Below are 25,351 nucleotides of genomic sequence, written 5' to 3' on the forward strand. Positions count from 1 at the left end.
CTCATTCAACCATATTATCATGGACCTCGCCGTGCATGTGGCTGATATCGCCAGTTTGAAAGCTGCCGTGCATGCCTCCCAAGATCGCTTGAGGAAGGTATCTGCCTTGCGATCTAAGGGATCTGACAATGTCCCTGAGTCTTCCACTGGTAGGGAAGATCGGCGACAAGTGGAGGCCACTGCCGTATCCACCTTGGGGGCTCTCGACCAAGACGCTAATTCGTCATCAAACGGGTATTTTTGTTTGGATGTTAAGGGGAGAAAGGTTCTCCGCCCCTGTTCTCCCACTTCCTTTTCACCAGCTCCATAATTGCTGGAACTACTGGGAAGGCCCGGACCTTTTTCTGCGGGGTTTTAGGATCTTTAGTGTCAGATAACCCTATGGTATTCTGAACCGACTTTACCAAATTGTTAACACTGTCCATGGAAAAGCAAGCCTGCTCTTCCTCGTCTGAGGATAGGTATTCCTGGGATCAATCTGAGTCCAGTTCCCCAGTCTCTGAAGGTGATCTAGACGCCGGTAAAGTTATTCCTCTGGCGGAGGACTGTCCCCCCAGACTACTGGAACCGCCTAAGGCTCGCAGTTCTTCCCTAATTATTGTACGGATAGCCTCCTTTTACCCCGAGGATTCCTCCTGTAGGGTCTGCTCGGTACAGGTCTGGCACAACCTTTTAGGGTGACCATCTGGGAGAGGTTGGGAACATAAAAGGCACATTCCCTGTTTTTAGCTTTCTCCGTTCTTTTGGCCTTAGGGGTATGAAACAAGATAAAGAGGGCACCATCAGCTAAGAGTTTGACCAAAAAGCACTCACCTGTGAATTTCGCAGCATAGTACCAGCTGCGGGGTTCAAGACTCAGGCTGAGACGAGGCGTGAGACGGTTTCTTATCCATGGGCTCGCTCTGCCTGGAGCATCCACTAGTATTTCTCCTGGAGCTTCCACTCCTTCTGGTGTTATCACTCCTTCTTGTGCTACCACTTCTTCTGGTACCGCCATGTGGGGATTCCCCTGGCTGTCCTAACTGGAGCGAAACCGGGTTGTTTGTAGACGACATAGCTGCGCACCAATGCGCTTCTGGCCGGTGCTTTTATGCAGCTTCCTGGTTTCGCCTACTTCCTCTTTTATTTCCCCCCCCCCTTTTTTCCGTGCACATGCGCGGTTGCTGCCCGGCGATACCGCGGTCTTCTGCCTCAGTGCCCCGTAAGCCGTCTCTGCACTTCTGGGTCACCCTGTCCTAGTACAGGAGCGCCGGCTTCCTCCTCCATCGGTCGCCTAATGACAGCTGTCCCTGCATTGCCGGAGAGACATACGCTGACACCATCAGGTATGTAATTCTCCCCCTAAGCGCTCCTGGCACTTACTGAGTCCGCGCAAGCTCTGGGACTCCATCCTTCCCTGGCCTCGCAATGCTCGGTGGGGGGAGGGGACCATCCACAGCCACCCCGACGCTGTGCCGCGCTCTGTAATGCATGCATCCCTTAAAAGGGAGAATCCTGAAGCCAGCTCTCCACGCATCAAAAAAGTGAGCCAGGCACATCTCGCCACGTCCTCACCCGCATTACCAGCTGAGGGGGGAGTCCATCCTTTGATCCGCCCGACGCTACTTCCAGCTCTGGGGCCCGCGCTGCTCATACTCGCGGGCGCCTACCAGGCCGGGCATCCTCTTCTCTGCGGATTCCTTCTAGGAACAGGAAGCCAAACTGAGGGATTCCCTCTCTCAGTGAGTGCTGTTGTGGCGAAGAGAAAAAATAGTGATATACTCTCCTTCCGACAGCCCCAGACTCTTTCCCTCCTCTCACCACGCGCCCGGCATCTTCCGGTCCCAGTAATGCTTTGCGCAAAAGACCGCTGATAAAGTCACGCTCTCGCGAGAGAGACGTCATCTCCGGCCCTTCGCGCTAAGCATTACTGGGACCGGAAGATGCCAGGAGCGTGGAGAAGAGACCGGGGGCCTTCGGTAGGTGAGAATAACCTTTTTTTTTTTAATTTGTTTAATTATTTTTTACATTCTTTTACTATTGATGCTGCATAGGCAGCATCAATAGTAAAAAGTTGATCACAATTGTCAAACACTATGCGCGACAAGTCCGACCAACCTGTCAATCACATTCCAAGCGATGCTTCAAATCGCTTGAAATGCGCTTGAATTCCACATGCGAAAATCGCGTGAAAAACACATGTTTTCCGTGGGAAACAGCATGCGAATTTGCATGCATTTTTCCCACGGCGGGAGTTGCGGAAATTTCCGCAGCATTTCTGCATCGTGGGTACTTAGCCTCAGTGTGACACACAGCAGCGACCAGGCCCCCACTGTGAGATCGCCGGTCGTGGTGGATCATCTTGGACCCTCTTTTGAACGTCGGTCTCCCACTGGCCATATTCTAGAATACCTGATGCGTTAGAATCGGGCCACCATCTAGTAAGAGAATAATAGGGGAGTAGGGGGGGGGGGGGACAAAAGATAAATTTGTCTGTAGATATTAATAAGTCTTAATATACAGTGTTTTACTTTTGTATTGTTGGTTGTTTAACTTCACTCTGAGCATGATGTTTTTTCTGCCATTTTCCTCTTTTTCCCTACAGGACATGAACAGCAACAAGTTGGTGTTAAATGCTGTAAAATAAATTCAGTACCAACACCTATTTTAGAACATCATGTAAAATGCCTGAGGAATAGAGTCTCTTCACTAAGTTCGTGTTCACACGTTGCGTATATACAGTAGTGTGGATTTTTTTTTTTTTTCACTGAACATTTTCTGCAGGTGTCCGCACTAAACTACATAATAACAATCTTCTTTGGTTATTGTATTTTTTATCTGCTTTCCCCCTTATTTGATGCATTTTTGGCGCAGGTTTGAAGTAGCGTTTTTATTCTGCAAAAAACTCCCACTTTTTTAAGGTTTTACTAAAGACTCTACAATAAAGACTACAGAGAAAAGAAAAAGCACCAAAGCTGCACAGTTCAGCAGTGTCTTTAAACGCAAATCACATACACTTTGCTTTAGCAGTTAAACAATAAAAAAAAAAAAAAAAAAAAAAAAATATGAACATATAACGTGCAGCAAGTAAAAAAGTAACAGCAATAGTGCCTAGAAATAATGTAGGGAACATAGCAAACCCAGTGTTACTGATCAAAAAAGCATTAAAGCTACCAGCGTCAAGGTGTACTCAGTCTGAACAGTCCTAACCTCTAGTATTAAAACCTACGTGTCAAAGTGACGTCAATGTGAATAAGGCCCGGGCAGGACAGGGGCCGACCATGAATACCCAGGAAATGTGAAGGTATAGAAATATAAGACCTGCTCAAAGAAAGGGAGGCCGTACCCTTACCTGCACTCAGTGTTATCAAAAACAATGTTTACTGAGTGTCCGGTGCTATTTCTATGCACTATTGCTTTTTACTTACTTACAGCAGTGAATATGTTCATTTTGTTTCAGTCACAAGTTCTGTCTGTGTAATGACCTGTGTGAACAGGCTCCTATATTTTGCATGTATATCAACTTATACTCCAGTTCATTTTTTCCAGTTAAGTACAGCAGAGTTTTTATTAATAAAAAAATTTAAAAAAATAAGAAAAGAGAGGCAGGATTTACAGCACCGTATAAATGTCCAAGCAAAGCGGATGTGATTTCATGAATACTCCGTCCTCCGGCAGTTTTGGTGTTTTTTCTATAGGCTTCTACGTGGAGCCTGAAAAAAATCATAGTTGCATTTTTTACTGCAGAATCAAATAATTTCAGTAATTTTAAAAACCCTGCTTCAATTTTTCACCAAAAATGGATGAAATAAAGGGGAAAAGCAATAATCAGAAAATATTGTTGTTGAATAGATTGGTGCGGACACCTGCAGAAAACAACACAGCATTTACACTACCTGTGGACACGGCCCCGGAGTTACAGATTTAAGACATTTTTATGTCTTCATTGGAAAAAAAAAAAAAAAAAATCACACCATTTACTGATCGCTGTGTTGTGCGGTCGTTACAATTACAGGGAAACTAAACCTGTCCGTTATTTGCGGAACTGTGATGTTTTTTATTTTTAAAAGTGCAATAAAAATGTCATAATTGTAATTGTTTCCCATTATTGTTTAGTAATTTTGCAGGAAGAAAATTTTGAGATTTTTTTTTTTATTTCCCCCAGAATCCAAGGACCTAGAACTGCTCCGATATCTAGAGATGGATTTATTCCAGTACAATCTGCCTGTGATGGCGGAGATGACACTGCACATTCAGGGAGAAATCCTCCTATACTTATCAGGGAACAGGTCACACGTTCAGGTGCGAGGTGTACGTAGCAGAGCCATGTGTGTAAGACGTGTATGGAGCGGAGCCACGTGTGTACAAGGTGTGTGGAGCCGAGCCATGTGTGTAAGACGTGTACAGAGCGGCGCCACAGGTGTGCAAGGTGTACGGCGCGGAGCCGTGTGTACAGAGAGCTGTGCATGTACGATGAATAGCTGCGCATGCACAGTGTGAGTACGGAGCAGGGCTGCACATGTACAAATGGAACAACACAGATACACCTACTTTGTGTCAGCACTAAGGGGTTACTGCAATCCCCTGCGCCCAGTAATGGGGAATCTCCAACACCTACCTCCACCTGCAGAGCCGCACACCACATATATGGCTGTTCTGTGCGCACAGGAACAGTGATGAGGTCACAGGAGGGGAGGAGTCAGGGGTCACATGATCAGGGGCCTCAGTGTATGATGTGAATGGGGCGGAGTCGCACATGTACAATGTGTGTTTGGCACGGATCTACATGACCGTGGAGAGGAGTGTGCACAGCGCATGTACGGAGAGGGACCGCATGTGAAAACCCCGTCCTCACACATTTACTATTCCATTCTCACCTGGACACATTATTTTCCGCTCAGTTCTGTACGGACACATACTGTGTAATATAGACGTTACTGAAGCAGACATTTTTTGTGACAAAAGTATAGAAAAAAACAAGAAATGTTTGTCTTTTTTTTCTGTTCACGTTGTACTAAATAACCTGTTGAATGAATTCTCCTCATACATACACAGAGAGTATGAAATAACTGTAGAACACGTCACCAATTTTCCAAGTAAATCTATTTATAAAGATGCTATTGTCATGACATTCTCACCAGATGTCGGTAACAATCCATCCAGTCTACACAGGAAAAGAAATCAAACCATAGATGTCCATAAAAAAGTTATCAATATATATAAATGCCTTATCATGTCTGTCTGTAACCAAAATCACGCTGCGCTGATTGGTCGCGGCCACCAGGCCCCCACCAGGCCGCAACCAACCAGCAACAGGCGCAGTGCACAGGTACAGTCCGCATTTAGCAGGACGCACACCACCGCTACCATGCCGTCTGGAGATCAGTGGCACTAGCAGCCAGAGATGCCTATCGCTAGCCGGTACCCAGGGTCCGGAAGAGAAGAGACTTCTTCGGACCCTCGGTACCATAATCGTGTAAAAAATAGAATTAAAATAAAAAATAGTGATCTACTCACCTTCCAACGGCCCCCGGAATCTGTCCCTCCTCTCCACGCTGCCGGCATCTTCCGTTCTGCTTTGTGCAAAATACCGCTGAAGGCGTCGCGCTCGCCCGAGGGAACGTCAGCAGCGGTCTTTGGCGCAAAGCAGTACTGGGAATGGAAGATGCCGGCAGTGTGGAGAGGAGGGACAGATTCCGGGAGCCGTCGGATGGCAAGTAAATCACATTTTTTATTTTAATCTGCCACTGGCCATATTCTAGAGTACCCGATGCTTTAGAATTGAGCCAGCAGCTAGTGTGTAATAATGAGAAATGACACCGGGAAATAGTATTGAACACTTTTACTGAAATGTATTTAATACTTCACACAAAAGCCTTTGCTGATGATGAAGCTTCAAGACGCCTCCTGTATGGAGAAACTAGTTGCTGGCATTGCTCAGGTGTGATTTTGGCCCATTTTTCCAAACTAACACTCTTCACATCCTGAAGGTCCCATTGTCTCCTTCTATGACCTGTGAGCCTTAGTTCCTACCATACATTTTCTATTGGATTCAGGTCAGGTGATTGGCTGGGCCATTCTAGCAGCTTTATTTTCTCTAGATATATAGAATAGCTAGATAGACAGCAATATTTCTTTTATAACATAACTCGTCCTGCAGTTGCTCATAGCAAATCTCTGGGGGCTATACATTTAATTTTTTCTTTATTGTACATATTTTCCTATATAACTTAGGCATTTCTAGGAGCCACAGTTACAGGGAAAATATCCAGTGAGAAGTGCTGGACAAAACTGATCTTGGTGTGACAGGACCCAGCAGCTCGGATATATCAGTCTGAGATCCAATGATCATGTGACCTCTGGGGGCAATAGTAGCCTTGGCTGTGATTTTCTTCCATTCTAAGTAGCAACTGATGACTGTGATGCAGAAACAGAAACAATTAGTTTTTCAAGTAATTAACAGATCCAAGTGATGATGCTGCAGATGGAGGTACAAACATGGTTTTTTTGCTTCATTATTTTTAATTCTATATTTAACGAATATTAAAGGGAATATGTCACCTATTTTTTTGACTATCAGCTGCCGGCACCGACATCAGGGGCTTATCTACAGCATTCTCTAATTCTGTAGATAACCTGAAAGAGAAGAAAAGCGAGCTATATTATATTCACCCAGGGGCGGTCCGGTTTTGGTCCGGATGGTGTCGCGGTCTGGGTCCGGCGCCTCACATCTTCTAATGGTGAGGTCCTTTTCTTTGCTTCCCGTCGTGGCCCCTGTGGAGGTGCACTGCTCTTCCCTGTTGAGGGCAGAGCAGAGTACTGCAGTACGCAGGTGTCGGGAATAGTCAGAGAGGTCCGGAGTCTGCGCACTGCAGGACTCTGCTCTGCCCTCAACAGGACAGAGCAGTGCACCTGTGCAGGAGCCATAAAGGGAAGTAAAGAAGAGGATGTCATCTTTAGAAGATGGGAGGCGCCGGACTGGACCGTGACACTCTCTGGACCAAAACCGGACCACCCCTGGGTGATTATAATATAACTCATTTTTGTTCTCTTTCAGGTTACATCAGGGGCTTATCTACAGAATGCTGTAGATAAGCCCCTGATGTCAGTGCCGGCAGCTGATAGTCAAAAAAATAGGTGACAGATTCCCTTTAAGGTAACAGTAACAGAAGTGAAATCAAGATGTTGATATAGTTAAATTAAAAAAGCAAAACACAACAAAAAAACAGTCCAGGAAAGGTACAGACAAGCGTTAACGATGTGAACGCATGGATCATACAGAATTTTGGAAAGAATTATAAGATTCATCAAAGTGGATATTTCAAACTATGACAGTCCATCAAGAAATCATGTTTTGGGTAAGATAAAACTTGTTAAAGAGGGCTTAAAATGTAAGTAAAAATAATTGTAAGACAGTATGATAGCAAAGTAGCAAACAACAAGGGAATCCTAATATTTCAGGTCATGGGTTAAGATAGTAGGGCGTCAGAGCCAAATTTTTGGATCCAAGGAAGCCAGCTCCTTTGGAGAGATGGATGCAAGTGCATTTCCCAACTTGACAATTCTTCAAATCTATAGATTTAACGGATCTTATATATCCACTCTGAGCGAGTTGGATGGGTAGAGCTTTTCCTGTGAATTGGATGAGATGTTTTGCTGCCCCAATCCTTAAAGCTAGTAAGTCATGATTTCCTCTTATGAAGTTTTTTGAGGTTCATGATAATAGAACTTCCTCTGATTTTAAATTACGCTTTATTAATCTCAACTTGTGTAGTGTTTCATTTATCGCTGTCCTAAATGTCTGAATATTAGGACTTGTCCAAAAAATAAGTGACAGATTACCTATACATGAGCATAATCTCCAGCATAATTTTTTGTTAGAAAGGCCAACATGATATAGGAATTCTGGAGTTCTGTACCAGTGGGATAGAGTTTTATAGTAATTTTCTTGCAGGAGTGTGCACCTAGTATTCTTGTAAGATCACATGAACTTTCTCTCAACTGCGGATTCTTTTAGGGTAATAACTAGTTCTTTCTTGCTCGATAACAAATAGGACGGCTTATACGGTGTTGCAGGAGTTACACACGTGGTTGAATGTGCCACTTGTAAATCAGCAGGAAAGCCTTTTGATGAATGGTCTTGTAGAATACAAGATTGTCTTTTGTCTCTAGCTGTTCTTCAGCTTCAGGAGCCAACATTGAGCATGTTATACCGTATCTAGAAATTATCCTTAAAAGGAACAACATTAACAAGTTGCAACACTAAGAAGGAGAAGAAATGGAGTTATGACAATCACAGGATGGATAGACAAATTTCTGATATTCAAATGATGAAAGGACGGAAACCACATTTTCAAAATGTCTTGATTTATTCAGAATCATGTATGAGCCCCACACACAGAAAGCCCTGCAATCATCTCATCTGCTAGAAATGGCACTTGCCCAAGTTTGAACTCTAGGTGTTCTCTGGAACCTTCAGTAGTTTAGAAATTCTCATGTGACCAATGCCATCAATATGTTTTGCAACAAAAAGGTTGCAAAGGTCTTGAGAAAGCTCACTGGTTTTACCTATTATGAGATGTTTCTTGTGTGACACCTTGGTAATGAGATACCTTTTTTAAGCCACCAGTTGAACCAGCTGATTCTTTTTTTCACTAAATGGCAAGATTAATTTCTAATTAGTGGTAGATTTTAGCTGCTGTCATGAATTTCCATGGCTTTTTACACCGCTCTTTCTTCCTGTGTTCAATACATTTTCCCCCGTGTCATTTGTCATTATTACACATAACTTAATTTATGGACATCTATGGTTTGATTTCATGGCCTGTGTGGATTGGATGCGTTGTTACCAACATTTGGTGAAAATATGAGGTCACTATCACCTTTAGACACATATTTTAGGCTGGGATCATGTGACCGAAACATTGGCCCATGGTTATACATAGACTTACCTGCTGATTAAATAAATGCTCATATTCATATGAATCTGAAATGTCTTGGTTCTCAGCTTCATGGTTAGATTTACCAGTGAGCACCCAACTTATTTTAGTTTTTGTGAACCTACTATAATTCATCACTGCTAAGAAATACAGGCAGATATTTATCTATCATGCAACACCATCAAGGTGGCCAAATCTATTCTACAGTAGGACCATGACCACAAACATACACAACATACAGCCAATGTCATTAAGAACGATCTTCATCATAAAGAACAAGGTGTCCTGGAAGTGATGATACAGAGCCCTGATCTCATCATCATCCCTGTCTATCTGGGATTACATGAAGCAAAAGATCTGTGGTTAGCTCTCCAAGATGTTTGGAAAACTTTCCCTACTGAATTCCTTCAATGTGTGCAAATGTACCTAGAAGAATTGATCTTTTGATGCTGCTTTGAAGACAAAGGCAATGACTAAATAAAGATGTGATTTCATTTTCTCTTTTGTTCACTCACTTTGCATTTTACTAATTGACAGCCTACTAACATTTCTATTTTTGGAAGCTTCTTACTTTGCAGCATTTTCCACACCTGCCTAAAACTTTTGCAGATTGTTGTATGTAAACATAACATTTTATACACATGGAGAATATGGTGTGTAAATTGGATTTGATTTGCTTTTTGACAACAGATGTTTATTGATAATTACATACATTTCTTGTGCAAATTGCCTCTTCAGTGAGAAAGAGGACTTGAACGCTATAGTGCCACCTGTTGGCAGTAGCAATCCTACAACTCACAATCGACCCTTTAACGAGTCTTGTAATATGACTTAGGATTAAAGCCAAATCAGAATCTCAATTTGCAGACACAGTGTTTCAAGCTATTGGCCCTCGTCAGTGCAAACTATGAGAACTGATTTGGCTAGGTGAGAGGCTCTGGACTGGGGTCTAAGGGGTAAGGTTTCTCCTTGTGGAGAGTGACATACCAGCACTGGCTTGTCAAGATAAAGAGGCTTATTCACCGTGCAATGACTGATGATGGAGTCATTCTTGAGCTGCAGGTAGCCACTAGGTACCACAGAGAACTAGAACAGGCTCTGACAGTATAGATTCTAGAACACTAACCAGGATTAACACTGGTGCAGGTTTAAGCACCGCCTATGAGGCTTCAGGTTCCAGCCCCTGGCCAAGCAAGCACCAGGAGATCAGGTTCACATTAAACTACACAGCATACTAGGACGGAGAACCTGGCAACATACATTTACACACACACTACAAAAGGAACTACAGGGGCTGGTCAGGTACCACCCTACTGGGGAAGGTGCCTTTTATACAAGATGTCTCCTAGCTATTGGCTGGAGACATTTTCAAACTGTGTGTGCTGCCCTTTGAGAACAAGGGAGCGCACTATTGTGAAGCCTGTGCAGTGTGCACAGAAAGCAGTAGAGTAGGAGACATGCCAGGAGACGAAGAGGTCACCTCACTGCCGGGGGGGTATGTCGGCATCCCTGTATGGATTGGTGAAGGAGAACCATTCAGGGGCATCAGTATTGATGTTACATATAATGTATGACTTTACTTTAGCAGTTTCTTGATGAATTTGTCAATAAAAAAGAAAAATCACTGCTTCCATGTGTGTTTTCTCTGATTTTTAGGATAATGTGATTTTGAGTGTAACATTCTGGACAGGAATATGGCTTCCTCCCTATACGAGTTCTCTGATGTGTAACAAGACTCGATTTATTTGGAAAACGTTTACTACATTCTGTACATGAAAATGTTTTCTCTCCTACGTGAGTTTTCTGATATGAGCTAAGAGTTGAGCTGTTATTAACTATTTGCAACAATTACAACATAGAAAAAGAAGTATACACTGACATAGGGATCACCACATAAAAGCCTTTATTTGGAATGCATTAGAAACCAAAATATACAAAATTTAAAAACACATTTAAAAAGCCAATAGGCCATTTATATGCAGATGAGGTGTGTCTATAGTTAGATTATCACCTATTCTCAGATGCCCAATACATTACTGTTCACAGGACATCAAGCAAAGAAAATCTTATATACAAAAAATGTCTAGTTTATACTGACCTAGAATGACAAGCAAATGAATATGAACAATTTGAAATGCCAAGATACAAAAAAATAAAAATATATATTCCTCAATTATAATTCAAAAACCACTAAAGTGATCTGCATGTCAGTACACTAGGACTTATACCAAGTACAGATAACCATGAGAATAATAAATTAAACAGGGAAAAATAAGTATAACAAAACCTGTGAATAAGGCAAAAATAGAATGAAGAAAGGAAAACTCCACGTGTTTCACTACACAAGCTGTGGTTTCCTCAGGAGTAAGAATGAGTAATGGTGCCAGAATATGTCCCTCATATACACATAAAGGTAATAGAATAAAAAGATAAATAATTTAATTACCAGGAGTAGGAAGCAGAGAGAGTAAATCAATGAGTGTGTAATGCACACGCGTGAACATAAAATATAAATAAAGTTGATTTAAGGCTGCCAGTGCACAGGTGCAAGCATGATATATTGATAAAGTTTCCTTGAAATATTCATTGCACATGCAAAAAGTGTAAATAAAGTTTCTAGAGTTATCAAAGAGCGTGCCAAAACATTTATCAAAAAGAGCTGCGCATGCACAGAAAACATGTGGACTCCTCATAATTTGTGCACAAGCAGTTACACGTGCAAGAATAATCATACAAAATATAGGAACGTTCAGTTCACCTGTAGCGCAAGCGCAAAAAGTACAATGTGAGCGACAAAAGTAATTCATAAGAGAATGCAGGGGATGCGCAGAGGAGCTCTGTGCCACTAATGATTGTAACTAGACCGTACATGTGTGAAAAGATAAACCCTTACATAATATATATAACATTCAATTAATCTACAGCACAGAATACAAATCGAACATTGATGTGAAGAAATATATACAGTATGTTTGAAGTGGAAAATATCAAAGGACACTAAACAATGAGGCATATATAAAAGGGAGGATGTCCACACATATATGGAACATTCAGTAGATCAATCTGGGAGATAATAATAGATCAGGAAATATAAGGTAACAAACACATAGATTATTGATGGCAACGAGATAGAGTGAACGGATCATAACATATGTGAATACTCCAATACATAGTTCAGCATATAATATATAAGGGACATTATAATGGCTTATATATAATATTATGGATGCAAAATCCACTCTTTATCGAATAAAGCCCAAATACAGAGATGTAATTCTTTAAAATAAAGGAGGATATAAAGGGGATCTAAACTGGATTTAATTTGCTTTTCAATAACAGATGTTTATTGGTAACTGCATACATTTCCTAATCATTACTTTATGCTATAAATTACTTTCCATTTCTTATGTAATGCATGGCTTTACTTTGACTTAGTTTTTGATGAATTGGTCAATAAATAGAAAATTGCTGCTTCCACGTGTGATTTCTCTGATGTTAATAAAATATGATTTGTAACAAACATTCTGGACATTAAAATGGCTTCTTCCCTTAATGAATTCTATGATGGGCAACAAGACTTGCTTTATTTGTAAAATGTTTACTACATTCTAAGTGTGATTTTGTTTTTTTTACCTTGTATGAGTTTTCTTATGTGACCTAAGATTGGAGCTATCATTGAAACATTTCCCACATTCTGGACAAGAAAACGGCTTCTCCCCTGTGTGAATTCTCTGATGTACATTCAGGTGTGATGTGTGTCTAAAAGATTTACCACATACTGGACATACAAATGGCTTCTCCCCTGTGTGAATTCTCTGATGTGTAACCAAATGTATTTTCTGTTTAAAACATTTCCCACATTCTGAACATGAAAATGGTTTCTCCCCTGTGTGAATTCTCTGATGTGCAACCAGGTGTGATATGTTGTTAAACATTTTTCCACAGTCTATACATGAAAATGGCTTCTCCCCTGTGTGATTTCTCTCATGTATAACTAAATGTATTTTCTGTATAAAACATTTCCCACATTCTGAGCATAAGTATGGCTTCTCCCCTGTGTGAATTCTCTGATGCTCAACCAGCTTTGATTTTCTTAGAAAACTTTTCCCACATTCCTGGCATAAATATTGTTTCTCTCTTTTGTGAATTCTCTGATGTTTACCAAGACTTGCATTCTGAGAAAAACATTTCCCACTTTCTGAATATGAAAATGGTTTCTCCCCTGTGCAAGTTCGTTGATGTTGAATATCAGTCATGTTATTTTTTCTGTGCGTTACAGTCTGTGATGAATGAGAAGACAGGACTTGTTGAAAAGGTTCAGTTGAAAGATTTTTGGTGTGAAGACTTGGAGGTGGATCCGGGATAATGATCTGCTCTTCATCTGAATCTGGTGTGACATCATGATCTTCTGCTTTAAAATGGGAAAATAACAGATGTTTCTCTGAGCTTCTGCTACAGCCATCTGGCAAGAATAAAATGAATTTTATTTTTCTTCAGTAATGGAATAATATAATTTATTACAATATTAGATATTTTAAAAGTAATTATATAGAAGAATTTCTATACATATTTATAGATGAGCAAATATTTCAATAATCAGTTCCGATTACGATTGCCGAATTTGCAATATTCGTAGCAAAAATTTGTCGAATATTCCCCGAACATAACCGAACGCCATTCAGGGAGGCAAAAATAAATGCATGCACAACACCTTATAACAGCCCCAAATGCTACCAAAACACATCATCAAATGAGGGGCAGACACCAGGAAAGTGGCCTCAATTCACCCACAGTACTAATTTTAGCATGACACTGCAGCAATCAGCCAGGCATGAGTTATGCGAGTCTGGGACAACATTTACAGCTTTCAATTAAATGTCACTGTAAGACGAGGTAGGTAAGGGATCGGTGTAGGCCTCCTGTGCTGGGAGCCCTGATACCACATGCAACAGCTCAACCTGCTTTCATACTCCGCAACACTCAGGTGGCACAAATATCATGAATTTTGTAGACTACTACACCTGTTATGGTTCTGCAGCACAGGACTAGGGTAGGAGGGGGAAAACTGACCCCGCACTGTGACTAGGCTGATACCCTACGATGGGGTGGGCGACCCATTCTTTGTGAATAGACCCACCGGCGATCCTAGGTTAATCTCAAGCGAAGACCTATAGATAGGGGGAAGGGGGTCCCTGAAAGATCTAAGGACTGGGTACAAAAATGGGTCACCTCCTAATAGAAAAACAAAGAGAAGGCTGCAGAAACAAACTGAAAACAGAAACTAAGACTAGCAAAACCAGAGGACCCAGAACTGCACTAATTAAACACACAGAAGGCAAAGCAAGGCTCCAAGCCAGACTTCAAGCGGATTAACACTGTTGACCAGCAAGGAATGGGAGACAGGTGCAGGTTAATAAAGGGTGATACAATCACCTGACCCAAGACAAACCCAGCACCAGGGATAAAAGACCAGCAGCCTGAACACTACAAGAAAATAGCGGATAGTCATAAACTGAACAGATTCTAACAACAGTATTGTCAGAAATATCTAAGGATAGTAGCACGGGTAGTTGACTCCAAGGAAGTGGAGGCCTGACAGTCTTGGAGGCCTAGTGCTACAGGCAACATGCATGAAGGAAAACCAGGAGTCTACACATTTACAAAAATTAGTGGCAGACACCAGAGTGGCATCACTAATATAGCTGGACCAACACATCTTCCACTACAGCCAAACCAGCACATGGAGACTGTAATGGGCAAGGTGGTGGGATCACTGTTCTGTATCCATCTGAAAGCCTGGGAGGGGCATAATTAAAAGGCCTACCAAATCCCTACTCAGACAAGTGGTAGCAAGCAAAAACTGTGGCCCAAGGTGGGACAAAGAGGTGGCACCAGGTGCTACTTCATGGCTTACCTACAGAAGGTGGCAGCTGATCCCCTACAGCGGGTAAGCTGCTATGGCCCAAAGGCGGGATAAAAATGCAGGCAGGCACTGTAGGGACTCTGGAACCATGGGTGCAGATGGGACCGGCTGAAGACCAAAAGCACTGGCAGGTGCAGGCTGGACCAGCAGATGGACAGAAGAGAACAAACAGGTAAGAGCAGATGGGTACAGGGTAGACAAGCAGACAGGCAGACCTAGGGAACCTGAGAACTACCAAGCATGCAAGGCAAACTAACAATGTAGCTCAGTCATCACCATACTGGAGCAGAAACCTTAAATAGATGGTGTTGCCCAGCTATAGGCTGGGAATACCTTAGGTTGATGCAGATGGTCACTTTAAGAGGGAGGTAGCGTATCCTCTGCATAGTTCCTGGTACTACAACTGAACCTTGGTGGACACCGATACATTGGGTGCAAGATGAGGTGGTGGTGTGTGAGTGGGAGACACTGCCTGTCCTGTCTTCTAGGTATGAGGAGATCCAACAAAGGGCCAAGTCTAATGTCAGCCAATCAGAAAGTCTGTAATAAGATGGAATGGTCCACTATGTCAAAGACAGATTCAAGGTCCAGGAGGAGGAGGAAAAACTTGTGTCGTTTTTATTTGGTGGTTAGTAGGTTGTTGGTGACTTCAGTCAGGGAAATTTCAGTGAAATGTTGCTGTCTAAGTCAGATTGTAAGCAATAGGTAGACACAGAAGCTGGGTCAATGATGAGATTTTTGAGGATGGGTGTGATCGAGGTATGTTTTCATCAGGATGGAAGTCACCAGCTGTTAGTGACAGGTTGAAGAGGTGGGTTAGGCTTGTGATGAAGACAGTGGTTAAGTATGGAATGAGGTGGGATGTTATTGTGTCAAGTTCACAGGGGGTGACGCAATGCATTCAGCTGAGATGAGAGGAGAGGCAGGGGGAGCTGATGGATGCAGGAAAGAATTGAAAGTGCTGAATAGCCATTTAGGGTTGGGAGACAAGTTTGATATGAGGAATGAGCAGTCTGTTTGTTTTGCCGCAATGAGCAAGTGAGCAGCATTTTACAGCTTCTGTTACTGGATGGGCAACTCTGCTCTCTTTCTTTGGAAGCCGTACAGTATGCTTTGTAGATGAGGGCCAGAAAGAACATGTGCTCCAATAGATAGCAAGCGCTGCTTCAACTGGCCTCTGCTCCTCTTCCTCCACCTTAAAATCACACACAGTACTTAGTGGTGGCACCCCAATTACCCGTTTTTTCCCCCACATCACAACTCCACAAGCGCCCAACTGACTGTTGGGAACCACAGATGGCTGAGTCTACAGATTTCTTCACACATTCTATGCCATGCAAGGGCTGACTGGGAAATTTTAGCCTGGGGGCAAGCTCACAGTAGTGGCCCATGAGTAGTGGCCCATCCTTAAAGGAGTTGTTGTATCATAAGCTACATGTCTAGGTCACTATGTGTGAATCCTCATATCATGCGTACTGTGCGCTGTGAGGATTATCTGGTGCCGGCACCGGGAACAGGTGGTCTTGTGATGGCAAGCATGCGATATACTATGTATATTCACAGCCACATTCTGACTAGACTGTTTCTGGCCTTGCTCAATACAGTTGCATTAGGCCATGCAAGTCTAGTCGGCATGTGACCGCATGTATGCAAATCACAAACTTGCAGTCAAACACCCACCGAATAACCACAGCACTGCGCCAATGTGAGGATTCACAAGTCTGAAGTCACATAGAATGACAGAGTGAATGCACCAATGACACACATGCACAGCCCCATTGTATAAGGACAGACACACGCACAGCCTCACTGTATAATGACACACACACATGCAGGCACAGCCTCACTGTATTAGGACACACACACACAGCCCCACTGTATAATGACACACATCACAATCCATGAATCTGCGCTAGCAGTATAACACTTGGCCCAATACTCCCTTTCCCCCTCTCCCCTTGTCAGGCCATGTAATCTTCAGCTCCTATGTGGATCACTGCTCACCATTCCGGCCATCCGCCGCCCATACAGTCCCTCCATAACACCACCATACAGTCCCTCCATAACGCCTTGTCCACCATACAGTTTCTCAACAGAACAGTACACTGCCTCACTAAGACTAGGTTCACATTAGCATTTATGTGAGCAGTGTATCATCTGCATGCGCAAATGCAAGCAAAAACACATGCAAACGCATGTTGATGCAGTGTTTATGTACATCATCTTACCCGTGATGCCAAAAAAAGCTGCGTGTGCATGCATTTTTGCACACATCTGCGTTATGTGCATGCGCTGGATATTTCCAATGGTTTTCCAGAATTTCCTTGACATCAGACACCCAATGGGCATGTCTCATGGGATTTCTATATATAGACACTCTGCACTCATGAAATCCTCATTTTTGCTGCTGTATCCAGCTGCAAGATGGATCTTAACATGGAGAGCTTCATCCTTAATCTTGATTTGTCAATGAAATTGGCGGCTGTTGCCTTTGCTGTGGCTTGTGAAGAAGAAAGAAGAGAAAGATGGAGAAGACGTCGTCATCGCTATTGGCAACACTGCATCGTTGAAGTCCGAGAGAGCCATGGATCCTACCAATAATAATAATAATAATATGATGTGTAGCAGAGGGTTAACTAGGACACTAAACTTCAGGAAGGCAAATTTCCAACGGATGAGAGATGATCTTGGTGCAATAAACTGGGACAATATCCTGAGACGAAAATACACAAAGAAAATGGGAGATGTTTATTAGCATCCTGATTAGGACATGTGCACAATATATACCGTTTGGGAATAAACATGCTAGAAATAGGAGGAAACCACTATGGCTAAATAGAGCTGTAAGGGGCGCAATAAGGGACAAAAACAAAACATTTACAGAATTAAAGCAAGTAGGTAGTGATGAGGTATTAAATACAGAAGATTAAATCAATTCTGTAAAAAGCAAATCAAGGCAGCAAAGATTGAGACCGAGAGACTCATTGCCAGAGAAAGTAAAAATAATCCCAAAATATTCTCTAACTACATAAATAGTAAGAAACTAAAAAAATGATAGTGTTGGTCCCCTTAAAATAGTCTGGGTGAAATGGTGGATGAGGAAAAAGCCAATATGCTAAATGACTTTTTTCATCAGTATTTACACAGGAAAATCCCATGATGGATAACATGATCAGTGATAAAAAAAAAATTTCTCCATTAAATGTCACCTGCTTAACCCAGCAGGAAGTACTGCGGCATCTAAAAATCACTAAAATTGACAAATCCCCGGATCCGTATGGGATACACCCCCCGAGTACTGAAGGAATTAAGTACCGTCATAGATAGACCATTATTTTTAATCTTTAAATATTTCATAATAACAGGATCTGTACCACAGGACTGGTGTGTAGCAAATGTGGTGCCAATATTCCAAAAGGGGTCAAAAACTGAACTTGGAAATTATAGGCCAGTGAGCTTAACCTCAACTGTGGGTAAAATCCTGGAGGGTTTTCTAAGAGATACTATACTGGAGTATCTGAAGAAGAATAACCTCATGACCCAATATCAACATGGGCTTACGAGGGACCGTTCCCGTCAGACTAATCTGATAAGCTTTTATTAAGAGGTACGTTCCAGACCGGACGAAGGAAATGCAGTGGACATGGTGTACATGGACTTTTCAAAAGCTTTTGATACGGTGCCACACAAAAGGTTGATGCATAAAATGAGAACAATGGTGATAGGGGAAAATATATGTAATTGGGTTAAGAGCTGGCTCAGGGATAGGAAACAAAGGGTGGTCATTAATGGAGCACACTCGGACTGGGTCACGGTTAGCAGTGGGGTACCACAGGGGTCAGTATTGGGCCCTCTTTTTAACATTTATTAATGACCTTGTAGGGGGGGCAAGGAGAGTAGAATTTAAATATTTGCAGATGACACTAAACTCTGCAGGGTAATCAATACAGAGGAGGGCGATTTTATATTACGGGAGGATTTATGTAAACTAGAAGCTTGGGCTGATAAATGGCAAATGAGCTTTAATGGGGATAATTGTAAGGTCATGCACTTGGGTAGAACAAACAAGATGTATAATTTGTGCTTAAGGCCGGGATCACACTGGCGAGGAATACGGGAGAGTGAGGCGCTAAAAGCACGCATTAGACACGGACCAATGATTCTCTATGGGGTCCCTTGCACCTTCCGTATATTTCTCCTCCGTATCCTACGCTCCGTGCCACTCGCAGCATGCTGCGATTGTCAGCATACTACGGCCGTAATACGCCAATGCAAGTCTATGGGTGCGCAAAAAATACGGATTACACACGGACCACACATGTGACTTGCGAGAAATACGCACCAGGTGTCTTTTAGCAAAGCCGGCAATTCAGTGCGCGATACAGTAAAATCACACTGACAGGTTTAATAAAGAAAGAAAGAATAGATATATACACATAGAATACATATATATATATGCATTCTATGTGTCTATATCTATTCTTTCATTTCTTTATTAAAACTGTCATAGGGCTCCATTATATGTCCATTTTGCAAGCCTGCGAGAAAATCTCACCATACGGATGCCATACGGATTACATACGGATGCTGACATGCGCAAAATACGCGACCACACCTTGATTACGGATGACATACGGAGCACTATTTAGGGGTCTGTCATCCGTATTACGCATGTAAAATACTGACCGTATTTTGCGCAAGTTAGTGTGACTCCAGCCTAATTGTAAAACACTGGGCAAAACGGTCACTGAAAAAGACCTGGGTGTATGGGTGAATGACAAACATTTAGTGGCCAGTGTCAGGCAGCTGCTGCAAATAAAATAATGGGATGCATTTAAAGAGGCATAGATGCTCATGAGGAAAACAATTTTACCTCTATATCAGTCACTAGTGCGAACACACTTAGAATACTGTGTACAGTTCTGGTCTCCGGTGTATAAGAAAGACATAGTTGAACTGGAGCGGGTGCAGAGAAGAGTAACCAAGGTTATTAGGGAACTGCGGGGTCTGCAATACCAAGACAGGTTATTACACTTGGGGTTATTTAGTTTGGAAAAACGAAGGCTTAGGGGTGATCTTATTACAATGTATAAATATATGCGGGGACAGTACAAAGACCTTTCTAATGATTGTTTACTCTTAGACCTGTGACGGGGACAAGGGGGCATCCTCTACGTCTGGAGGAAAGAAGGTTTAAGCATAATCACAGACGCAGATACTTAACTGTAAGAGCAGTGTGACTATGGATCTCTCTGCCATATGATGTTGTAATGAGTGATTCCCTACTAAAATTTAAGAAGGGCCTTGATGCTTTTCTTGAAAAGTATAATATTACTGAAAAGTATAATATAAAAGTATAATATAAAAGTATAATATAAAATTACTTGAAAAGTATAATATCTCCTCTTCCTCTTGCTGTCGGGGTACCTCAGGGCTCAGTCCTTGGCCCCCTTCTTTTCTCTCTCTACACGGCCCCAATTGGACAGACCATCAGCAGATTTGGCTTTCAGTACCATCTTTATGCTGATGACACACAACTATACACGTCTTCCCCCGACCTTACCCCCGCTGTACTACAGAACGCCAGTGACTGTCTGTCCGCAGTCTCCAATATCATGTCCGCTCTCTATCTGAAACTCAACCTCTCCAAAACTGAACTTCTTCTGCTCCCGCCGTCTACTAACCTCCCTAAATCTGACATTTCCTTCTCCGTGGGTGGTACCACAATAACACCCCGGCAGCAGGTGCGCTGTCTGGGTGTTATGTTTGACACCAATCTCTCTTTTACATCCCATATACAATCCCTTGCCCGCTCTTGCCGCTTACACCTAAAGAACATCTCTAGAATCCGCCCTTTTCTCACTATGGAAACAACAAAAACCCTCACTGTTGCATTGATCCACTCTCGCCTGGATTACTGCAACGCTCTATTAATTGGCCTCCCCGTCACTCGACTATCCCCTCTCCAGTCCATACTCAATGCAGCAGCCAGGATCGTCCATCTGGGTAATCGGTACTCGGACGCGTCCGCTCTTCGCCAGTCCTTACATTGGCTGCCCATTCATTATAGGATCCAATTCAAAGTACTTGTTCTCACCCACAAAGCTCTCCACAGTGCGGCACCCCCTTACATCTCTTCTCTCATTTCTGTCTATCGGCCTAGCCGATCGCTGCGCTCTGCAAACAACTTTCGACTAGCCTCTGCACTAATCCGTACCTCCCACTCCCGACTCCAAGACTTCTCCCGTGCTGCTCCTATCCTCTGGAATGCTCTACCCCAAGAAATCAGAACTATCCACAATTTGCATAGTTTTAGGCGCTCCCTCAAAACACACCTGTTCAGAGCGGCCTATCACATTCACTAATCAAAGTCATTCTCTGTGTAAGTGTGCGTGCGTAGCCCATTCACTATCTCCATCCATCCTTCACTCCTGCAAGATGGCTGGACCTTCATTGTAAATACACCATTGTAAATACACACCTGTACTCTGTATCTCCCTCACCTCATTGTAGATTGTAAGCTCTCACGAGCAGGGTCGTCTTATTTCGTCTTATTTTGCTTTAATTATTGTATTGTTAGCGTTGTTACTTATGACTTGTGTTTTGAAACTGTTAAACTGTAAAGCGCTGCGGAATATGTTGGCGCTATATAAATAAAGATTATTATTATTATTATTACCGGTTATATACACTGGTTTCCTGGATATTGCGTTGATCCAGGGAGCTAGTCTGATTGCTGTATGTGGAGTCGGGAAGGAATTTTTTTCTCCAATGTGAAGCTTACTGTTTGCCAAATGGGTTTTTTTTGCCTTCCCCTGGATCAACATGTTAGGGCAGGTTAGGATAGGATATGGGTTGAACTAGATGGACTTAAAGTCTTCCTTCAACCTTAATGACTATGTTACTATGTTATCACTCATTATACACAGAGCTGCGTGAAAACCCTGAGAAGTTTTTCCGAGTACACAAGAATGTCAGAACAGAGCTTCCATGACTTGCTGCGATATGTCCGAGGATCCATCACCAGGCAGGACACCCAGCTACATCGAGCATTTCCTGCTGAGGAACATCTGTTGATGACCCAGAGGTACTTCATTTTGAAAAAGAAACACTTGTCATTAATATGATTGCTCTAAAAGCCATGTACTGATTTTTTCCCCCCATTTTCTGTTTGGCAGATTCCTGGGTACCAGAGAGACCTTAAGATCTCTATATTTTCAATTCTGGATTGGAGTGTCCACGCTTTCTGGGATTGTTGGAGACACCTGCCGTTCTTTTTGGGACGTTCTGCATGAAGAACTCCTCCCCAACCCACACCTGAACTCTGGCTGGAAAATGCTGCAATATTCCAGGACATTTGTAATTTTCCAAACTGCTTGTGGATGGCAAACACATTCGGATTATGAAACCTGCTGGAATTGGATCCGAATATTTCAATTACAAAAAATACTTTTCAATTGTTCTCATGGCAATTGCATATGCTGACTGTTGATTTGTCGCAGTGGACGTTGGCTCATTTGGATGATGAAATGACTCACAGACTTTCAAAAACTCTGACATGGGCCAACGTTTGTATAGGAATGATTTCAATTTTCCACAGCCACAACCTCTTCCGAACACTGAAGGACCACCAATGAGGCGTTTCAAATGTGTGCCAACCTCATAAAACCGTATTCAATTCGGGACTTGAATCACACCAAAGGATTTACAACTACTGACTGACAAGGGCACGAAGAACTGTGGAGTGTGCCTTTGGATTGCTGGTATTTAAATGGCACATTTTGGGAACAGCCATCAATCTAAAAATTGAGACAATTGATGAGGTTGTGAAAGCGTGTGTTGTTCTGAACAATTACATCCTGGTGAAAGAGCGACACCACTTAGAACATTGCAGGATAACCAAGATCACCCTCTGAGGACTACAGTGGAAGTTGCCTAAATGAGGGATAAATTTGCTGCCTATGTTTAATTTAACATTTCCTGGACCTGCTCATTCTGAAGTACCCATGCGTATCGAACGCATGCGTAGGAATGTCCTTGGGTACCAATGTGTTCCCATAGACAGTAATGTGCTGTATTGATGCACTCATTTGCATGCGCATGACTGCGCATAATTGACGCCTCAAAAAATGCAGCATGTTGCATTCACCGGACACCGCCGCACACCGCGAAACGGCGCATGTGTACTCATCCACATGCGAACTGATGCAAATGCATGTCCCTGCGTACACAATGTTAAATATATGTACGCGTGACGCATGTGGAACTATGCAGATCATACGCTGCGCAAAGATACGCTAATGTGATAGCAGCCTAAGACCAATGAACAATGCTTTACTAATACCACCATAATGTGCCTCAGCAAAAACACACAGTGTCTGGACTGTACCACACACATATCCATGTGTACATGCAAGGTCATAGAAGGCAAAAAACACAAAAGCAGGCAAAACTCAAAATGTCCTTAGCTGGGCACACAGCCTGGGGCAATGTCCAGCACGCAGGCTCAGTCTGGAGCCACACACAGGAAGCCTTCTACCTACAAAGAACCCGGCCATGTACCAAACAGCCTCCATTATGTCTTGACACACACCCGCAGGGTGGGGTATGTAGGTGACTTGACCCACCCATCTCTCCAAGTCACCTGGAAGCCTTCCCAATGTATAGTAAACCTCAGCAGTAGATCTGCAAAACAAGCCCAGGCTTCCATCACAGGGCCACCTACCTAAGTGATACATACCGCCCATTAACCACATGACCAATCGCCATACCACTATCTATATATCTATACACAGATGGTCTTATCAGTGGAGTTCTGCTGCTCAGGTCACAGTTCTTAGTCCAGTGCAGGATTCTGCTCTGTAGTCGGTAGGTCTGTCCAGGGCCAGAAAGACAAAAAAAGCAGCCCTGCTGCACAAATCCTCCCAGCGCACATACTATGACATCTCCCACTCCCGATCAGTGGATTCTTGTTTACTTACTCCAACATTTTGTTTTTTTTTCAGCGCTGGAGTGGCGCTTCAAGTGTTAGCCCCCTAACCTCAGTGATATTCTCACCCTCCGGCATCTTCCCAGCTTTTCAGCACTGCTCTGGTTCCATGACGCCATTTTGTAAGCGCAACTTTTGACAGCTGAAGTCAAGGTTATGAGAGCCAGAACGAGGTCAGGACGAGGCTCTCAGACTTGTACTGAAAAGTGACCTCCGCGCCGCTCCGTGAAACACTAGAGCTGAGAGCAGGTCACTTTTCACAGGAGACGAAACGGGGCAATACTGGAGATCAATGAAGGCAGCGGAAAGTGAGTATGAGACAGGGGGCAGCGACTTACATATAAAGTACCAAAGTACCACTCCAGCCGTGCAATAAAAAAATGCTGGAGGGGTGCTTTAAAAGAATTATCAGACGAGCTACATGTGTGTTAGGGCTGGCGGAACGCACCAAATTATAAAATAATAATAGGTGCTTTCGCAGCCCGGGGTCCACCGTGCGGAGGTGGTACACTGCTGCTAAGTAATGGCGGAAAAATTAAGCGGTGTGAAACCAGTCACACATGGTTTACGTCACCCAATGTGAACAGGGTGAACTCTGTTACTGCACAGAATCGCACCACCGCTGAAAGTAGATGTTGGAGCCTGTTAACTCACAGAGCTCGGCCAAAAGAGAGCACAGTGTACGGCCACAGAACTCTACCCCAAGGACACGGGGTTAGAGTCCTTCTAGGCCCACTGAACGCGTGTCGTCACTGCCGCGAGAGCCGCTATAGACGCTGGCTATGGAGCACGTGCACTGAGGCGTGCCGAGTCCCTGGTGAGGCCAGATGCCTGACTCAACCTCAGACCTACCTACGCCTAAGCCTGGGCGCCAGTAGGCTAGGCTGCACAACACATGCGTACCAAAGTTAGGGGTTTCTTAATGAGTCATTCACCAGAGACATTCATACGTGCATACATCACTCACTCCACATAGTCTGTAAATACAGTCTATACTAGCGCATGGGCGAGCGGCCATGCGAACCTTTTATAGCACGGGCGTCTGGGACCTTCCTGGCTTCTCGGATGGGCCAATCCGAACACGAGCAGGACCTGAGCACATGACCCTCGATCTCCAATGGGAGATCACTCCACAGGCATGCTCAGTGGCCCGACATGAGGACTTAGTCCCTGGAGAATCTCACTGCAGAGCAGAATGCATTGTCATAGCTGTGCCAGAGGTGTCAGCAGCAAGCAAACCCACGGAGTTGGCCTGGACAGAGTGCCGGGACCGACAAATCTGCTGAGCAGGCTCCACTGCGGCCAAAGAAGAATAGGAGACCGCTGAGTGCAAGGCTCTGGATTCCTGCTGTGCAGTGGCAGGAACCCGACGCCTAAAGCCCCCGTTACACACTGCGATATCGCTAGCAATATCGCTGTAAAGTCACCGATTTTGTGACGTAGCAGCGATATTGCTAACGATATCGCTGCATGTGATACTTACCTCCGACCGGCTCCCCCGCTGGTTATCGCTGATCGCGC

At 43.3% G+C, this 25,351-nt stretch overlaps 1 protein-coding gene across 1 annotated transcript in view; it reads right to left on the minus strand.

The window, feature by feature from the left end:
• Positions 1-25,351, minus strand: part of LOC141051174 (uncharacterized) — an 84,197-nt gene that overhangs the window by 51,888 nt on the left and 6,958 nt on the right. Inside the window, exons 2-4 of the mRNA XM_073548039.1 lie at positions 12,552-13,380; positions 10,544-10,731; positions 8,931-9,058 (exon numbers count right to left, since the gene is read on the minus strand). Of these exons, the coding sequence (XP_073404140.1) occupies positions 8,931-9,058; positions 10,544-10,731; positions 12,552-13,174 (939 nt within the window). The 5' untranslated portion in view covers positions 13,175-13,380. The remainder of the gene's footprint in view (positions 1-8,930; positions 9,059-10,543; positions 10,732-12,551; positions 13,381-25,351) is intronic.

This window comes from Dendrobates tinctorius, unplaced genomic scaffold (genome assembly GCF_039654945.1).
Source record: "Dendrobates tinctorius isolate UK_male_01 unplaced genomic scaffold, ASM3965494v1 ptg000155l, whole genome shotgun sequence".
NCBI classification, from domain to species: domain Eukaryota; kingdom Metazoa; phylum Chordata; class Amphibia; order Anura; family Dendrobatidae; genus Dendrobates; species Dendrobates tinctorius.